We start from the raw sequence: 17623 nt of genomic DNA on the forward strand, positions 1-17623 counted from the left end.
ATTGTGCTGCAAAAGATGAAAAGTCAAGACTCCAAAACACATCTTTTCCAAGCCCATTCATGCTAAATGGGAACCGGCATTGCCAGTGAAATGGCAACAAAGAGTATCACTCAACTGGCAATATACATTAAAATCATACTGTTTTGGCCCAATGTTTCATACTGCATTTTAAAGCTGTCATATTGTTTCTGGAATTATCCTCCACATCACAAATGCATATATTCACACATACAAAAAACCCCCAACCAACTACATAAAAAAATGCCACCTCGCAGAACTGAAAAATGCGCTTCAGTCCTGTTTATAAGCTGAATAGATGTATTTATATCTGAATTGCTACTTGTTCCACAACTGTATTATTACAAAGCTGTATTGCTAGTAAAATTGCTATCCTGTATTAACATGCAGTAACCAAAAGGAAACAGAATGGGAAGAAAAATATCGTAGTTTGCTGTTTCTCATGTTTATTGTGCCAGTGTAAATCTTTTCAGCCTTGTTCAAAGGTCTCAGGATTTCAAATAAATGCTTTGGCTACTTTTAAGTTCAGGGAAGAGACAAGATAAGGTCTAATTATGGGTCTTCCATTGTGTTACACTCATGGTGAAACTCTTTCCTGCTGTATTTCAAACTGTTGTCCCACACAGTGATGGTCATAGGGCAGCAGGTAAAGAGGGTCTCCGCACTGTCTTTTTGCCCAATAACAAAACTGATAGACACAGTTCAGCTAAATTCCAGATGTGATCCAGACTGTAGTTTAATCTCTCACTTGAACTAAAAAAAAATCTTCCTAGACAAATTGAACCTCAGTGGCAAATACATTTTCCTATTCTTTTGACTCATTTATGCAAAAAATGTCCAGAATAGAACTATTCTGGATTTAAAAAAAAAAATAAATGTATTTTTAGAAAGATGCAAGCTTCTTACACTTCAATTAGCCCACTGCTTTTCAGTTCCTTTTGTTCTATCCAGCACAGAAAATAAGTCATGTACCATTTTTAACTATTTCTTAACGGCAAAAATAAGATACCTATTACATGTTAGGAAATTAGAAAACTAGATTTTAGTAAATGTGAACCTCTTATTAAATCTGAGTAAAGCCTCTTTAGCTAGCAAAGCAATAGCAGCAGCTTTTCTCTCTAGTACAGTTGTTTGATTTCATTACATTATTGACTACAGTCATACTTAGGTTTTATTCCCAGATCAGTTTCTGTCTACGTAGGAATCACTGTCTTCACATAACTGCTGTTTCAAACTGCACTTCTGTGACCACTTAAGAGAAGATGAAGATCGAGTGTTTCTCACATTGAATTTACTGAGGGCAACAGTTAAGTTACATCTCTTCTTCAGTTCCTAAATTCAATCCATTTAAATTCAATTGTAACATAGAAGAAAAGCTCTGAATTTTCTTTTTTTCCCCAATGTTCCTAGCTACTCATTGGTAATAAAAATTATTTGTATTTATTAATAAACATCAATATTTTCCCCATTGTTATTTAAATGCATCTGAGACAAAAAATGATGGTTAAATTTGAAGCATCTACAGTGTCATACTGCATTCAAACATTTCCCTTGTTGCTGTCAGTATTAGCAATTAAATATGTTGTCAGACCACCAGAGGGAGTCGAAAACTACATATAATTTCTGAAAGTTTCTACACTGTAGTAGTCTCCTAAACTGTAGGCTACAGTTTAAAACATTAACAGAAATTGCTGTATGTTGTGAGTACTACGACAAATGGGTACGAAAAACTAAATCAATTAGAGGAATCACAGAGAGTGGGAGCTGCTGAGGACAAAGATGATAAAAAAAATTCTAAAAACCTCATCACTTCATTACTATTCAGAGGTAAGAAAAATGTTTGTGATATAGATAGAGTGTTCAGCAACTATTTTTGTTCATTGTTTGGAAAGATGAAAATCATGCATTTAAATTAGATTTTTCAAGGACATTATTAACTGAAGTCTTAAAGATCAGTAGATCCAGAATTAGCACACAAAAGTCCTAAAACAAAGGGTTGCCCTGTTCTGTCTCATCATATCCCTCTGAATAGCTCATGGAATGCCAGGGGCATCGTGAGGATACTGGGCTTGTGCCTCTGTGCCAAAGGAAGACAGAAGACACTGGTAGACACCTGCCTAGCCTGGTGTGACCCTAAGAGAAAAACCTGGAAATTTGCATACAAGGTTACATTATGATGTCCCAAAGGTTACATTACGATGTTCCAAAAGCAAGGTCCTTATCAGAGAGCAGAGAAGGACACTTCCTAGGATCAGCTGGGGCAAATTCCAAGACCTGTTCTCCAATTGGGCAGAAACACTAAGAACTGGCAAAATGTGGACCCCATAACAGCGGTGCTAGCTGCTATTTCTGCACAGCGAATATGAGTTAAGAGATCCGGCCAATCAACAGTCTATCTCTGCCATAATAATTGACAGAACCAAAAAAATACTGGCTTTATGTTTTGGAAATTAAACTTCATGTAAAGAAAACAGCACTTACAAATAGATTAATAGAGAAAATAAAATAAGAACACAAAGTTGGAGACCTGTGACAAATATTTATGTAATAAATTAGATCTTTTTAAAAGCTATCAGGATAATTAACTATTTGGTTGAATAGCAGAGAGGCAGCGGATTCTTCAGGTCTTGATGTCTCCAAAACAAGATTGGATGCTTTTCAGGTTAACATGGATTGGTCAAACATAAGCTCTACAGAAGACTAACTGATTTACATTTGATAGCCTGTTCTACACAGGATGTCAGATAGAAAAATCAGACAATTCCCTGAAATCCTTGCTGCATTGTGCAGTGGCAGCCTACAGAACACCAGCCATCACCAGGAAGGCTACCGAGAAGAAAGCAGCAGGCATCATTCTGCCACGCCTGCATCTTGAGTGCTGTACGCATTTCTGGTCCCATTAGTTTGACTCAGCAGGACGTTTCTTATGTTATTGCAATATTCAGTTGGCTTTACACGCTGCAACTTACTTTAGCTGGCCCTACTCAACCTTTCAGAACTCTATTGACTAACACTTGCTCCCACTGGCAAAAGGACTAATTCTGCTTGTGTCTTCTGAGATTCTCCAGAAATCAAAGTATTTCCTCTTCACATACTCCACTATGTCATAACTCCTTTCTCTGAAGAGTCTGACTAGGTATTTCCAGAGAAGATTAGGACTGAGCCACAGTTTATTTAAAATACAATAACATGATCAAAAATAGTCTCCGAAAGGTCTAGCATTTGCCTGAAACCACAGAATAGATCATTTCTGGTCAGCTTCACTGCCCTGGAGATCTTTCTACCTATCAGCATAGATCAGGTAACAACAGAACATATGTGCTTTTTTTAGTTGCTTGATAAAGTAGAAAGCAATAATGTTACTGTGACTACAGTTGGTTGGGAATGGATGTGAACTATCGTTCTGTGGGCTTTATCTATCTTCAGTTCACAAAGATGATTCATAAGCAAAGTTTCTGGAAAATAACTGCCAGCTTTCAGCCTCTTCGTGCTCCTGCTGGGTCCAAGCACAGGTTCTTGAAAATCTGAAGTTTCACATCTGTAGGACCAAGCAGATTTCTCCTGCATGCTTCTGATCTAACCCTACTTCAAACTGTAAAAAGCAAATCAGCCAGTCAGATCTGATACCTGTTGTTCACAGTGTGTTCAGAACCAAGTTTGAAGGTGCTATCTGAGTTTGTATGTTTTAGCTTGCACTCATTTTTGTATTCGCACTTTTCTTTTTGCATTTTTAAAACTGTTCTTTTTGTGCTTTAACACTATTCACTCCATTTATCAAATATAACAGTTGTCTGAAGAGTAAAATACCTATTAATTGACCAGTGTAGTGTATTTTAAGCTAGGTATTTCTACACTTCTGGTAAAGGGAAGGGTTTGTTGCATAACCTTCCTTCATATTTTTATTCCTTCTATATACTGGACATTTGACTCCACAGTTCTTTTTGAGCAGAAAGATCCATGCATTACCTTTCAGGACAAGCAGAAAGACTAGAGAAATCAAAGAGATAAAAGGGTTAACAAATAGAAAGCTCAGGAAAGGAACAGAACTAAGTATACAACATGGATAGTAAAAATAAATAATTTTTAAAAATCCACAAATAAAATCTGCATAACCTACTTAACCCAAATGTTAGGGTTAGAAGAATGTGTGATTCTTTAGGTATACTGATAGCATTACAGCATAGGACTTAAACATATAGGCATATTCATGTTTTTCTCCAAAAACAAGTTCCTGACAGTGCTGGAGATCAGTAATGGCTCAAATACTATCAGTCTGTCTTAGAGACTAGTCCAGATACTTCTCCCATAAAAGTTGTGCATAGTACAACAGCCAATAGAAATCCTTGGTTATTACCTACAAAACTGCCTTCATCTAAGTATCATCTGCCTAGCATTCAGATGTTCAGCTTATTTTTTTTGTTAATTCTTCTGTGAAAAAAAGAACAGCACAACTTCAAGAGTCAGAAGAACAACGGACACACAGACCACTAGCTACCAAGGGGAATACCCATGCTGTTGCTCTGTGCTGTGCACAGCTCTGGCAAGAATCTCTCCTAAGGGAAACCAAGGTTGACTTACTAATAATGACATGATGTACTTCTCCAGATTGCTTTGCGTTAACTTTGAAGCCACCACAGTGGTTAACCATAAAATTTAGGGCAACAAAAAAAATCTCTTCCTATTTCTGAATATCATGGCCTGGAGAAGAAAACAGGCTGACTGAAGATCAAAACCTTCATTACAGTTATCATTCCAACACCGCTAAAGAACGTGATTTGCCAAACACTGGTGGTTAAGCAAGACTTACAAATAAGGGGAAGTACATCCAAACAGAAGCCCCAACAACAGATTTTCATAAACCTGTGGCTCTGACAGTACTGGTCAAAACCAGGCTGGGCTTACCATCCTCCAGATCAGCATGGTTGGGCTTTAACAGCTCTAGAGACAGAAGCATTCAGCTGACATCTGGTCTGCAAATCTTCGATGAGTTCTGAGCAGTCTTCCAGAAAATGGCTTTATTTCTTCCACCACTGCACTCACAAAATGATCCTATCTTCTAGTGCTTTCCCACATCCAAAATCAGAACCCTACCCTCATTCATTTTCTGAATATCCTGATACCGAGTAAAATAAACTATTCCAAGTACTTATCGTGCTTTTCGGTAAACTTGTCACAAGGTTTTGCACTTTGTTGATGTGACTAAGAATTTGAGAGAAGTGCGTATTTGTCAGAAAGAAAACTTCACTGTAATCTGTGATAACTGGCATATAGTGAGTTAAGGAAATCAATGTCCATGTTGCCGCCTTTACCATTTGAAAATGGCCTCATTTCCCTCCAAGAAAAAAGCTGACAGGTGAATCTGGTTATTTTCTTAGAGATTTTAGGTTAAATGTGGAGATTGTTGCTTCTTCAAAAGCAATGGTGTGCAACTAGAATATCCTGTACATTATGGTGAGGCAAAGCACTCGGCATTCCTTTCTTCCCATTTCTTTCCCTCTCCCCACTCCCTACCCACAAGACATAGCACACTCTGTTCCACTTACTGCAAATTAGCACAGCCTGCTCCCTTATAACCAGCTGTCAGTATCTGTCACCAATTCATTTCTTGCCTTTACAGCTTCAGAAGTAAAGGCAGAAATTATGGATGATCTCTTCCACTGGGACTCTAGCAAAAGATTTTTTTCTGACGGGAAGTAATTTTTCAGGTTTCTTTCTCTACAGGTGAAAGAGATCAGTACAGTGAAGATATCTGTAAGCATCAAAATTTGCTGCAGTAGCATATTAATGATAAGACTGTCAAGGTTGAAAGTCAATGCCAAGCTTTTGTTCAATTTTGTAATCCAGATGTAGGTTAAGATTAAAGGCCTATTCTCACTTTGGTGTTGAAGTAGATCTAAAATTTTCCTTTTAATCTGACAGCTTTAAAATTGAACTAAGTGACCTGCCAGGGCTGCATATGAATGGATTAACATGGCGATACATACTAAGTAGAACAGTATTAACACTTGAACTTAAAAGCAGCAGGGACATATTGAGTTCTAATTTGTACAACTGCTGTACAACAAACGCATCACCAGACAGTGGGATTCTGCTCCCTCAAGTAGGCAGAGCTTCAACAGAGTAACTATTATGTACAGCTGAGCTATATATTTAAAGGATGAGAACTCATTAAGGAGACATCTGAGAAAAGCTCTGAGGTACTTGCTGCTTTTGTGAATTAATTTAAGTTCTCCACTGTATATTGATTTTAAAGGAAAAAAGCATACATACTGCTATTAACGAGCAAGCTTCTACAGACAATATGATACTATCACCTAGTCACCTCTGGAGACAAACCTTGAGCACTGTCCCCTCTTTTCTCCATCGTCTTTAGGATACAACCTCCCCCCCTTTTTTCTCACTTTGCTGTAATTCCAAAGACCAGTTTACACTTGAAACCTTTTTTAGCATAGCTGAATGTGTCACACAAAAATCACACCCATGACTGATGTAAAATGTAGTTAGATTTAGTTATATCAGTAAATATCAGTAATATATATTCTGAACTAACTAGCTAAAGATACTGATTACCTTTCCCAGCAGACTTATTTTGCATATTCACAAGGCCTTAGCGTAAATCCTTAGATTTTCTCTCACTTACCAAAATAAACCTTTGGTCACAATCATACTAAGACAACTACATATTAAAAAAAAAAAAAAACCCACAACACAAGAAAAACCAGATGAACATAAATGAGATGCCAATTTTAAGATCTGAAGCTTGATTTGTTGACAAAGTAAAATTATCTTCGTAAGAAAAATGTAGCAAGTTTGCAATCAGTTTCCAGTTTCATCTGTGATAGGTTTCTGAGCATCTCCTGAGCAATTAGTTGTTTTTCCCTGCTTTATTATTGGCATTTCAAAGGAAGTTAGCAGACTTCTGCATGAATTTTGTGAATACAGCCAGACTGGTTGCCAATTTTAAAAAGTGATTTTATGTAGGAATAGTATGGATTCCTTTCTACCTCTGAATAAAGTATTAGTTTTCAAAACTCACAGCATTATACCATATTAGGTTTTGCAATGCCTCATTACTACTTTTATTTTGGATTAACTATCTAATCAATTAATCCAGTGTTAACCAAAATGCCTTAACTAATAGAACTTTTATTTCCCCCTGCCTCTGCTGGCTGACAAGCAATACAAACACCAGAACCAAGAAAAGGATAGAGCATGTAGCCAGAAGAAAGGATCAGGAATGGCCTTGTGACAGTAAGCTGTCAGACCAGCCCATACCACCTCATCTCCTAAACACTTACCATTGATTCCCAGGCAGTTGCAGACTTCTGTTTCTATCACACAGAACATGAAGGCTGTCAAAATACACAGGTTTTCTTCAAATTTACATTACTGCAGGTATCTTACATTACTCTGTTCTTGCTGCTTCCAGGCACAACAAACAAGACTGCTCCAGCTGGTCTATGTAATTGAAAGCATCACTTTATTTACTAGCGCAGACTACATGAATCATCCTAAGTTTTCTTTTCTACATTGGTGTTCTAACATCCAGAATCTACTGAACGAGCGATATATAAAAATATGGGATGGCAGGTGAGAGCTAGCCAACACCTCTGCATTTCTTATTTTTTATAGAATCCAGCGCCGCCCTGTGGGTCAAAGGAGCAAACTGAGAAGTGTTTCTCACAGGTAGACAAAGATCAAAGCACTTTTATATCTCTTTACAGCAGAAACAGCCCTGTTATTTCCCATTTTCTCAATGCAGAGTATTCAGTCAATTATCCTGACTAAAGGAAGGCAATGTCATGTTTCACAATGTAAAAAATTGGTGCTCAGAAACTGTCATATATGGGGGAAAAGAATGAAGAACACCAAGTTGGTGAAAACACCTGGAACGATACTTGAGAAATAACAAAAAATTTCAACTGAAGACTAAAATGTCATATAAAGATGGACACATACACATACTCACAGACCTGCAGAGTTTGGAAATGTGTTTATGCTGGGTAACTAGCAAGTAAGCTTGCAATTTGTTGTAAGTGAATATTACATGCACATGGAGATAGCAAGGGGAGAAATTTACCCCTGAAAACATCTTCCCAGAAGCCTCTCATCTCTGACTTCCCATAACCTTCCTCCTTTGTGGTAGCCCCCTTGGCTGGTCCTCTCAATCTGTGTGAGTCAAGAACTTAATTTTAAGTACAGGTTCTCTTAAACAAGGCATGTTACTATAAATTGAGGCCTAGACGTGCAATACAGCATGTATCTACATACATGCACATAATACATGCACATATTAAAAATGTAAGACACTTGTGCAACACTTCATCACAACCAATAAACATACATCATCATTTTGTGAATATTTTCGGCCAAGAATTATTCTGTTCCTGGATGAGTGCTAGGGAACACAACTGTGCAGGTATTGTTATCCTGTTCAGAAAAGTAGCCACGGTAAAGGGCTGAGAAAATATACATAAATCAGCAATGCCAACTTGAAGCCTCAATCCATTCTGATGTAATACTGTATTTTTGTGTTACCCTCCCAAAACTGTTTAATAAAGCATTTTAATAGTTTTCTTTTGTAGCAGTAAACAATACGTATGCCAAATGCACTGATCCTTCTATTAATAAACAATAAATATTTCAGCTGCTTTTCCTTATATAAAAGTGTAGAAATTTCACTAAGTCAGAGGAAGAGTAAGTCATGTCATTTCCTTTGTAATCCTCTAAATCCTTTAGCAGAACTACCTCTTAATTACTAGTATTTGTGTTTCTAAATGTATTACAAAGAAATAGCTTTACAAAATATTGAGTACTTTAAATAGTAGATTAATAACCACACAAATCTTTACTAATCAAAAATTTGATTTTTCAAATAAATCTGCCCACAATATTGCTGACTGCATTACATTTCTGACAGTAGAGAGGTATCATTACTAGACATTAAAGTTGCTTGATGCATAGCAGCACTGTGAAGGAAATTTTATCTGAATATAAACATAATTTACAGTCTAACTCTTCACAAAGGCAATATAATGAAGATTGGCTTGTACACTTCAGATTTGAAATGGTTGTATGAGTATGAAAAATTTGTCCCATGGTCTTTATATGACCTAGAGTGCCAGGCTTGGCAACAGATTTAAGTTGAGACATCATTCTGCAAAGAGTAATTAGTCGCCTGCAGGGACATCTGAACAAGAAATGAACCTGCTCTTGAGCTGCCTAGTTTGCAACTCAGTTTTATCAGTGTAAATGGAGATCAGCAGCTGTTTATGTAAAGATGCTCATCTAAAAATTCAGACAGCTTAGTGTCAAACACACCTCCTCAAGAGCTCTGTTACCTGGAGGCATCAGAAAGGCAGAGGTGATAAACATTTCAGCTACCCGAGGTAACTGGTTCAAAGCAATGCAAGGTGACACCTATATGTACTTACCCCTGCCAAAAATAATTACCCTGTTTTCAAATTTTTATTTAATAACTACTGTTAGAGCAGAAAGAGAACACAGAAATATTCATATATAAAAGTTGTTTTTGAAACAAATTATGTATTCTAATAATTTTAGTCTCACAACACACTCTCAAAACCTGTGTGAAAAAGACTCTGACAATATAGCCATTATCTCTAGCATTTAGTATCTCATGCAAGCATTCTTCTTCTTGTTTCATCAGTTTGTCAAGCAACAGTTTAAATTTCCCAGCAGGGAAACAACTGTACTGTGTTCCTAACTTTAAGAAGTTATTTCCGCTGGGTCACAATGTTCCAAATCCACCTGGTATCCAGAAGTTTCTTACACTTAAATGAAATCAAACCGAAAACTGCTTTTTGCCGTCCTCACCCTGAAGGCAACAAATTCCAAGAACTCTCCAAAGTGCAACTTTACAAGCAACTTGTTATCCAACGTCCCAATTCACTTCTACTGTCTGCGTAACAAGTATTAATGGTGGATTGTTTGTTGTATTTACAGCAAGTTTATTGGGGAGAGGGAAAGTATTCGTTTACAAATGAGCCATGTTCACTGTTGAGATTACTTCCAAAGAGAGCATTCAGAAAGCAAACCTGAATATATTACATTGACAATTATTTTTCAATATTTTAACATCGGCCACTTCAAATTGCTTGTGTTATTAGCACATATACTGATCTTTAAATATACTACTTCTACATAAACAGTGCAAATCTCAATATTCACATCAACCTGAAATTAATGCTGCAATTACTGTTGACATTCACATCAAGAAAGTAGTAAACTATTTCACATGAGCAATTCCAAAACCTCAGAATGCCATTATTAAAGAAACACAGAACAAACATGTTGGGCTTCAAAGCCTTGTTTTGATACACACAATCCCTGTAAACATGGATGTATTGTATTTGTCAATACTGATATCTGATATAATCTATAAATAAAACCACTGATATAAACAATTCCTATAACCTTTTTTTGCATAGGGTTTGGATTAAGGTTACTTTAAGATAGAGCAAGCTGTTAACAAAATCCCCTAGTCAATTAGTCTTCCATCACATAAATTTAGGCATATGATTCACTTTACTCTCTGACTTCAGTGGAAACTTACACATGTAAGCATTTGGAAAACTGGAGTCATCTTTAGCACTTAAGTTATCCCTAGTCATTGAGAATATGAGCAATAAAAGAGCTCTCCATAAATTTATAAAATATACTGATTTAAAAGTTTATGCTGATGTTTCTGTAAGTCACATTTATGATTCCAAACAGTTATGTACATACTATACTATCACAGTAGGAAATACTTCACTGTAGAACACCACAGTGAACAAGTTGTGAAGCACAGTGTTCAATATAATTTCCCTTTAGTATTCCCAGTGCATAAGTTGTTAACATCTACACTACACAAGGTGCCCAGGTCTAGTATTTGTTATATACAATGTAAAAGCAAGATAGAAAGAGCGTCGCAGTTTAAAGTAAGGAATGAAAACAGTGGATAATATACAGGGATTCACTCCTGCAAAGTACAGAATTCTCCTTCACAATGACCACAACCACTAAATACAGTGGTTTTCAGGTCATTCAACCCAGTAAAACAGTGCTCAGCACCTTGTAGGAAGAGAGATCTGAGTGCACTTTATTATAAAACATCTCCTTTTGATGTTATAAAGTGCAAAAAAGAAAACATATATTCTAATATTTTACAGTCACTATTAAACTGCCACTTTTGCACAATGCAAAATTCAAATAACTTGGTATACATTTTGTATGGACCCTATAATAACAAATGTTGAAACTGGAGTTTTTGCATCTTTAAAAAAATCTTAGTATTTTAAAGTTATTGTGTAAATACAAAAAGAAAATATAAATTATAATTAAATCTTGAAATAGATATTTTAACATGTGACCATTTTCCAAAGCATTCAATATGAAATTTCACCTTCTCTTATAGCATTACAGTTTAGAATCTGTAAAACATTTTAAAAGTTAATAACTTCAAAAAGTAGAAATAAAAATTATTTTATCACAGTACTAGACACCTCATCCCATCAGACATCTTTTACCCTATATGTTTTTTAAAAAATTAAATAAATTAAAAAAACCCCTAAGACTTATATTCCTAGTTGTTTAGAACAAGACATATGGAGTTACTTTTTAAAATAATGTAAGAGTTCCATAATGCTTCATTTTGCTCTTAAAATTCAAATAAATGGGATAGAATGGCCTTAAAGTACTGTACTGCTTTGGTGCGTTGTACTAATGATTCTTTACATGCATGAAGAATCAGATTCTATGACATTCTTCACAATGCTGGGTAAAAGCAGAACCACCAAAAGTTCTATACGTGTGACAGAGCCTTCCTTTCTTTGAACAGTGGGGAAGAAACTGGGAGGAAGATTCTGAACACTGAGAAGCAGTCTTCCTCCAAGCTGTACCATCAGCAGAATAGCTCCTTACCTTGAGCTTGACTGCGCACTAGTAATTTAGCCCTAAGAGAATACAATGTTGGTTGTATAATAGCATTATACCATATCCAGTGATATCAAACTTAATGCTAAAAAGAAATGTATTGAAATACAAAGCTAAAAAGGTATGATTGAAATACATTTTTAAAGCAACAGACATATTCCTGTAGCCTGTAACCACAGGGAGGAAGGGTGGGAGAAGACAGTATAGGTACTACCAAGTTTATAACCACTTAAATCTTCAAGACAGGATATTCTCTGCTTTTCAGTCAGAGAACTGGAAGATGGTTTCTGGGTTATTGCTGTCTGTAGGGTTTGTTGGCTGCAGTGTCTTTGTAGGTGTAGTTTTACCATGAGAATGAGAGGAAGAAGAATGTGAACTTTCACTGGAGCTGCTACGTGTCTCTGTGCTGGTACTTGTTTTTTTCATTTTCCTTCTCTTTGCAAGAGGTGCCTTGTCAACATTCTGGAGACAAAATCCTTCCCTTTTGTACTTGTTAAAGGCCTGTTTAAAAATAAAATGTAATTCTAAGCTTTTCAAGAGGTTTAAGACACTTTATGGCTTGTAGCTTATTATGAATATTCTATAGGAAGACATAAGATAAACTGTAATCTCTTGACAGATCCCTACTAATTCTTACTGTAACAATAACTTTACTAGCCTTTACATGTATTTAAGATCCAATATACAACATTATTAATTGGCATCTTCGCCTCCTTATTCTTTTTATTTTAAAAATATTTTTTATTAAGCCTTAAACCTATTTAAGATTACATTTTGAGAAACTACACTTAGTTAAACTACAATTCTTCTTTCAGCCCAAATTATGTTGCATTATCAGGACCTCTCCAAGTAACAATTCCTTTCTTTTTTGCTTTTTGGTAATAAGCGTCTACAAGTATTTCAGCACAAATCTGCTCAATTTCAGTTTATTCTCTGTAGAAGGAATCATGAGAACCAACACTGTGTTTGTATAATACAGTTGCAGTTCAAAGGTTTTTCGTAAATATACAATGGTAGACAAGCAAGTCCATTAAAAAAGTGTCCATGATATTAAAAACATGAGCTAGATATGTTCCATAAATTTTACTTCAGTTTTGTAACTCTAAGGACAAAGAGTGTGTTACTTAAGTTAAATGGAAAGTTTAGTCTCTTTTTTGTAAAAGTTTGAAGACCTTTTAATAGATTTCTCTAAGAAACAGAATATTTATAATACCTATTTCATGAACAGCTGTCTCTCAGTCCCCAAAACCCCATTAGTATAAATGTCTTCAAGAAACTTATTCTTGCCTCATCATTCATGATTTTACTGTACTTAATCACAGATGTTAGGTATTGAGGAAAAAAAAGCAGCTATAACCAATCACTGAAGTATAAGAAAACATACGACAATCTAAATTAACACATTATACAATTTAGCATGTGACATAAGATTGCTTAGAACTTACATGAAAAGTGGCTTTGACATATGTATGCACCGCAGCTCCTGAAGAGCCTAAGTTATCAGGAGTCATTAGAGGGTTGGATGACAGTTGGCTGCCATCCTGAAGCCATTCGTTGTATCTCAGGCTGGACATTTTAATTCTTTTGTTTGGATCCACTGTTAGAAGTCCTAATAGAAATATATTACATTCTCTTAAATTGTAAGCTATTTATCTTCTTTTATTAGAAAATACAATTTTTTTGAAGAAAGTCTCATGCATTGCTTTCAGAAGTAAGTAATGACAACACTTATCCTAGGTATGCCAATATTTATCTTTGGAAAGGCTCACACAATGTTACACTACCATCCTCTCCAGAAAAATTATTAAATACAAGAAATTGCTATTTAACTGTTTGATAACTTTTTGCATGAACTCAGACCTACCAAATGATTTCTTCACTTAAAACCTGTCTAGGATGCAGATAAAGAGAGCAAGCCTCAGATTCTCTCCATGATCCACTGAAGCCTGAATCTGGAGATGCCTACACTTTTAGCAGACAAATTCCTTACAAACCTGCTTCTACAGAAATTCAGAACTCTGTCTTAGTAGAACTAAGATTGGTGTCTATCTCATGCTGAAAATATAATTAGATGCTCAAAAGCTTAAGAGGAATCAAAGTATGGCAAATATGAATGAAGGAGCTCAGAAATACAGCAGTCTTGGTAAACGCATTCAAGAACAGCCTGAGGAAAAAATGATAGTAATAAATTTATTTTCTGCAGAAGCTCAGCTTTTAAAAACATTTCTCTCATAACCTCGTGTTTTTACAAAAGCAAAAATAGCATAAAAGAAAAACTCTGCTTTTAAATATGTTTTAAAAGAGTGACTTCATTTTTTTCTGAAGCTCTTCAGTTTCTTCTAACCCCACTAACCTTCTGTCAGAATCTCACTATATTAGAAAGCTCTCTGCTAGGCATACAAGTAATTTGTAACACCATTCTGATGTGTCCACCTCTACCCATAACTTGTATTAGTACGAGTCAGTACATACCTGAAGCTGTGGATACTACTTTGTCAGGTTATGCACTCTGTTGCTGATCACAGCATCCAGATATTGTATCGTTCTTTAAATTTTATCTTTTGAGATAAAAATATAAGGTACATGAAATATTTGTGAATACATACCTTGAATTAACTCTTTAGCCTCTTCAGAAACATTTTTCCAAGCTTCTCCTTCAAAGGAAAATTCTCCCTTTTTTATTTTCTTCATAATTTCCAATGCACTGGTACATGTTAAACTTTTGTCTTGAGACTGAAATGGTACCTGTCCTGATAGCATTGTATACTGTCATGAGAACAGAAGTAGTATTAACAAACACAGTACATTTATTGACAACCCTATTACTAAATATGAAGTGCTGTTGTTTGCATCACCAGCACTATACAATAAAACTTTGACTAGCATAACTTCAAGGCTATAGAAAACTGAAAATATGCAAGACTTTCTCTGGAGTCCTTGTTAGAAAAAACATTCGTGCTTCAGGAAACTATAAACAAAATGGTATTTCTACCCAGTTTATATCTATTGAAATTCATTTTCTGTGAATCAGAATGCAGGCTGATTCCTTCTCTGAATTGAAACTGTAGGAAGATTATATGGATGCCTGTAAAATCTCCTAACAAGAATACCTCTTTTTAAGAACAAGACTGTATTTTTTCAAATCTATTATTCATGCAGCAGTATTTTCACCTCACTTGAATTCAATATCTACCCAATTCAAGTCCGAAATTGGTTGAGTCCTTTACATTTTAACAAAAAGTAAATACATACAATAAAGTTACAATTTAAAACTTCAGTCACTCACCAAAATGACCCCCAAACTCCACAGATCACAAGATTCGTCATAACCATTGTGATTCAAGAGCTCTGGGGCAGCATAATGAAGAGTAAAACATGGAGTCTTAAGAGGCTGATTATCAGGTGGTTTTAAACGCGCAAAGCCAAAATCAATTATTTTTATCTCTGAATTATCAGTTTCATCTGTAAACAATAAATTCTGAAAAGCAAACACAAAATCAATACAGCACTGCGTAGAAAATTGCTTAGAATGCTTAATAGTTGTTGTTTTTCCTACATTTATTACTACAGAAAACTTCCCATTATCTAGAGAAAAGCGGAACTGCCAGACACTGGCTAAAAAATGGAAAAGTAGAAATAACAGTACTCTGGGATGTAAGAAAGCGTGATATGTTTATCTGCCTCCTGTATATCTGCAAGTCAGGATAGTTCTGTCTGAGATTATTAGTGAAAATGGGTATTTAGCAAAGAACAGTGGGGAAAATACTTCAGGGAACACTGACAAGAAAAAAAGCAGACATCAACATAAATGGAGAATCGCCTTCTTCCTGAAACAAAAGTAAATTTTCTTAAGCTTCCTTCTGGCATGTTTCCTGTGAGTGGAACTCCTGTTGAATGTCTTGTCACTGAATAGTCTTTGGTCCTCAAGTGGTCCTGAAGCCATATTGCTATGAACACAGTAATACAAAAGAGTAATTTGAAAGAGAAGGATGGTGGACTAGAAGGTGCACCAATAGCTCAGTAGTTGTACTAACTGCTGTCTGGCATAGATCTCAAAGTCAGTATAGATATGCTTTCTGGAAGAGTCCTGGGACCAGCGGCATTCAAGCACTGAAGGTCACATAGCAGTTCAGCCTCTAACCAAAGGCCTACTCCTTACATCAAGGTAAAGAAACTTATATTACATTAGTCCCTGAGAATTCCAGCTTTACAGACTGGAATGTGGCATCTTGGACGACAAGACAGACAAGTTGTTACTGGTTTGGAAGATGTAAGACAATCTGTTCTTCTTTTCCCTGAGTATTTATATTTGTCAAGAAAGATACATGAGTGAAGCTAAGTCTTAGGCGAACTGGCTGAGGTCAGGATGAATTATAAATTATTTCTACTCCTCCCTTGAACTTCTGAGAGAAAACCAAAATTTTACTGTTGTCTTTGCTGTTTTATCTATGCAATGTTAGAAAAAAATCTCAATATTAAAAATCCTATAGCCCTATGTAATTTTGTAATACAAAAGATGAATGACTTTAATTTCAAACTCATTAAGAAAGGGAAAAAAAAGATTGCTGGACTGCAAACAGATCAGTAAGAACCTGAGAGCATTCATTATGGATAAAAGAGAATAGCTGCTACAAAACAGTATTTTTGCATTCTGTACTGCTGTTATATCTTAATGCAAAATCAGAAAAGTCAGTTTTCCATATTAAAATGTTGTGCAAAATCAATCTGAAGGAAGCCTAATTTCAGCAAAATATTAATACAATAAGGATAGGTGATTAATACAATCATCTTTTTTTCTGTGGTGCTTATATAGCCAACAAGTAAATAAAGAACTGCAGTAGCATTGGTTTAAAAAGATGTCCTTTCTTAAGATAAACACAGAATTGGTTATGTACAGAAAGAAAGGTATAGTCCAAATGTCTTAAGTTAGGTTCAGACTACTTTGTTGATTAGGTCAATAAAACGTGTTTCACAAAAACCCACACTTAACACTATATTCCACATATATTTTACGGATATATAAACAACATTATCAATGTCTTGGTATGCTTTTTCTAAAATCTTTAGAATCCAGTTTACAGATTAATAATCACTTCACAGAAACAGTCCTCAAATCCTCTACTGCGAGGCTCCAAACGATCACATATGCTACATGAATTCTTTATTTCCGTGAATTCTCTATTTTCTATCCAGTACTTTTCCTCTATTTTGCACAGCAATATATGTGATCTAATTACTATTGCTTAAATAGAAGAGGTCTTCCAGTCCATGCAATTAAAAAAAGCCTCATCCTTAGTGACATGTAACCAGTCATATTTTTTAAAATAGACTTAGCAGTATCACATTAGATGTCAAAGTTGACAATCAAACAAGTCTGACTGGAATTGTTAGAAAAGCAACAGAATTTCCTATGTATCTTTTTACAGAAAGGTGCACTAACCACACCTATATTGGGAAGCCTGCATATCCCATACCAAGTTCATGTCTGAACCTAAAATAGTAACTTTCAAAACAAGCCTGAAGGAGACAGGCTGGTTAAGTCCAACTTTGTAGAGGCAATGCATTCCGCAAGCTGTTTGCTAACCCTTCATTACTTGGACTTCCCAGGCTTCTGTTCCTGAACATGATGTAGAATTAAAGACTGCCTAATTTACCATGCTGCTGAAGC

The 17623-nt window shown here is 35.6% G+C and overlaps 1 protein-coding gene across 9 annotated transcripts in view; it reads right to left on the reverse strand.

Moving 5' to 3' along the window:
* Positions 1 to 9965: 9965 nt before the first annotated feature.
* The window catches only part of RPS6KA5 (ribosomal protein S6 kinase A5), an 82074-nt gene continuing 74416 nt past the window's right edge, over positions 9966 to 17623 (reverse strand). For all 9 annotated transcript variants that reach the window (XM_074868603.1, XM_074868602.1, XM_074868599.1 and 6 more), the window contains 4 exons: positions 15242 to 15433; positions 14562 to 14721; positions 13401 to 13564; positions 9966 to 12456 (listed from right to left, as the gene is read on the reverse strand). In XM_074868603.1, the coding sequence (XP_074724704.1) occupies positions 12217 to 12456; positions 13401 to 13564; positions 14562 to 14721; positions 15242 to 15433 (756 nt within the window). In that variant the 3' untranslated portion in view covers positions 9966 to 12216. The remainder of the gene's footprint in view (positions 12457 to 13400; positions 13565 to 14561; positions 14722 to 15241; positions 15434 to 17623) is intronic.

The sequence above is a fragment of the Strix uralensis genome, chromosome 4 (assembly GCF_047716275.1).
Source record: "Strix uralensis isolate ZFMK-TIS-50842 chromosome 4, bStrUra1, whole genome shotgun sequence".
Lineage (NCBI taxonomy): Eukaryota > Metazoa > Chordata > Aves > Strigiformes > Strigidae > Strix > Strix uralensis.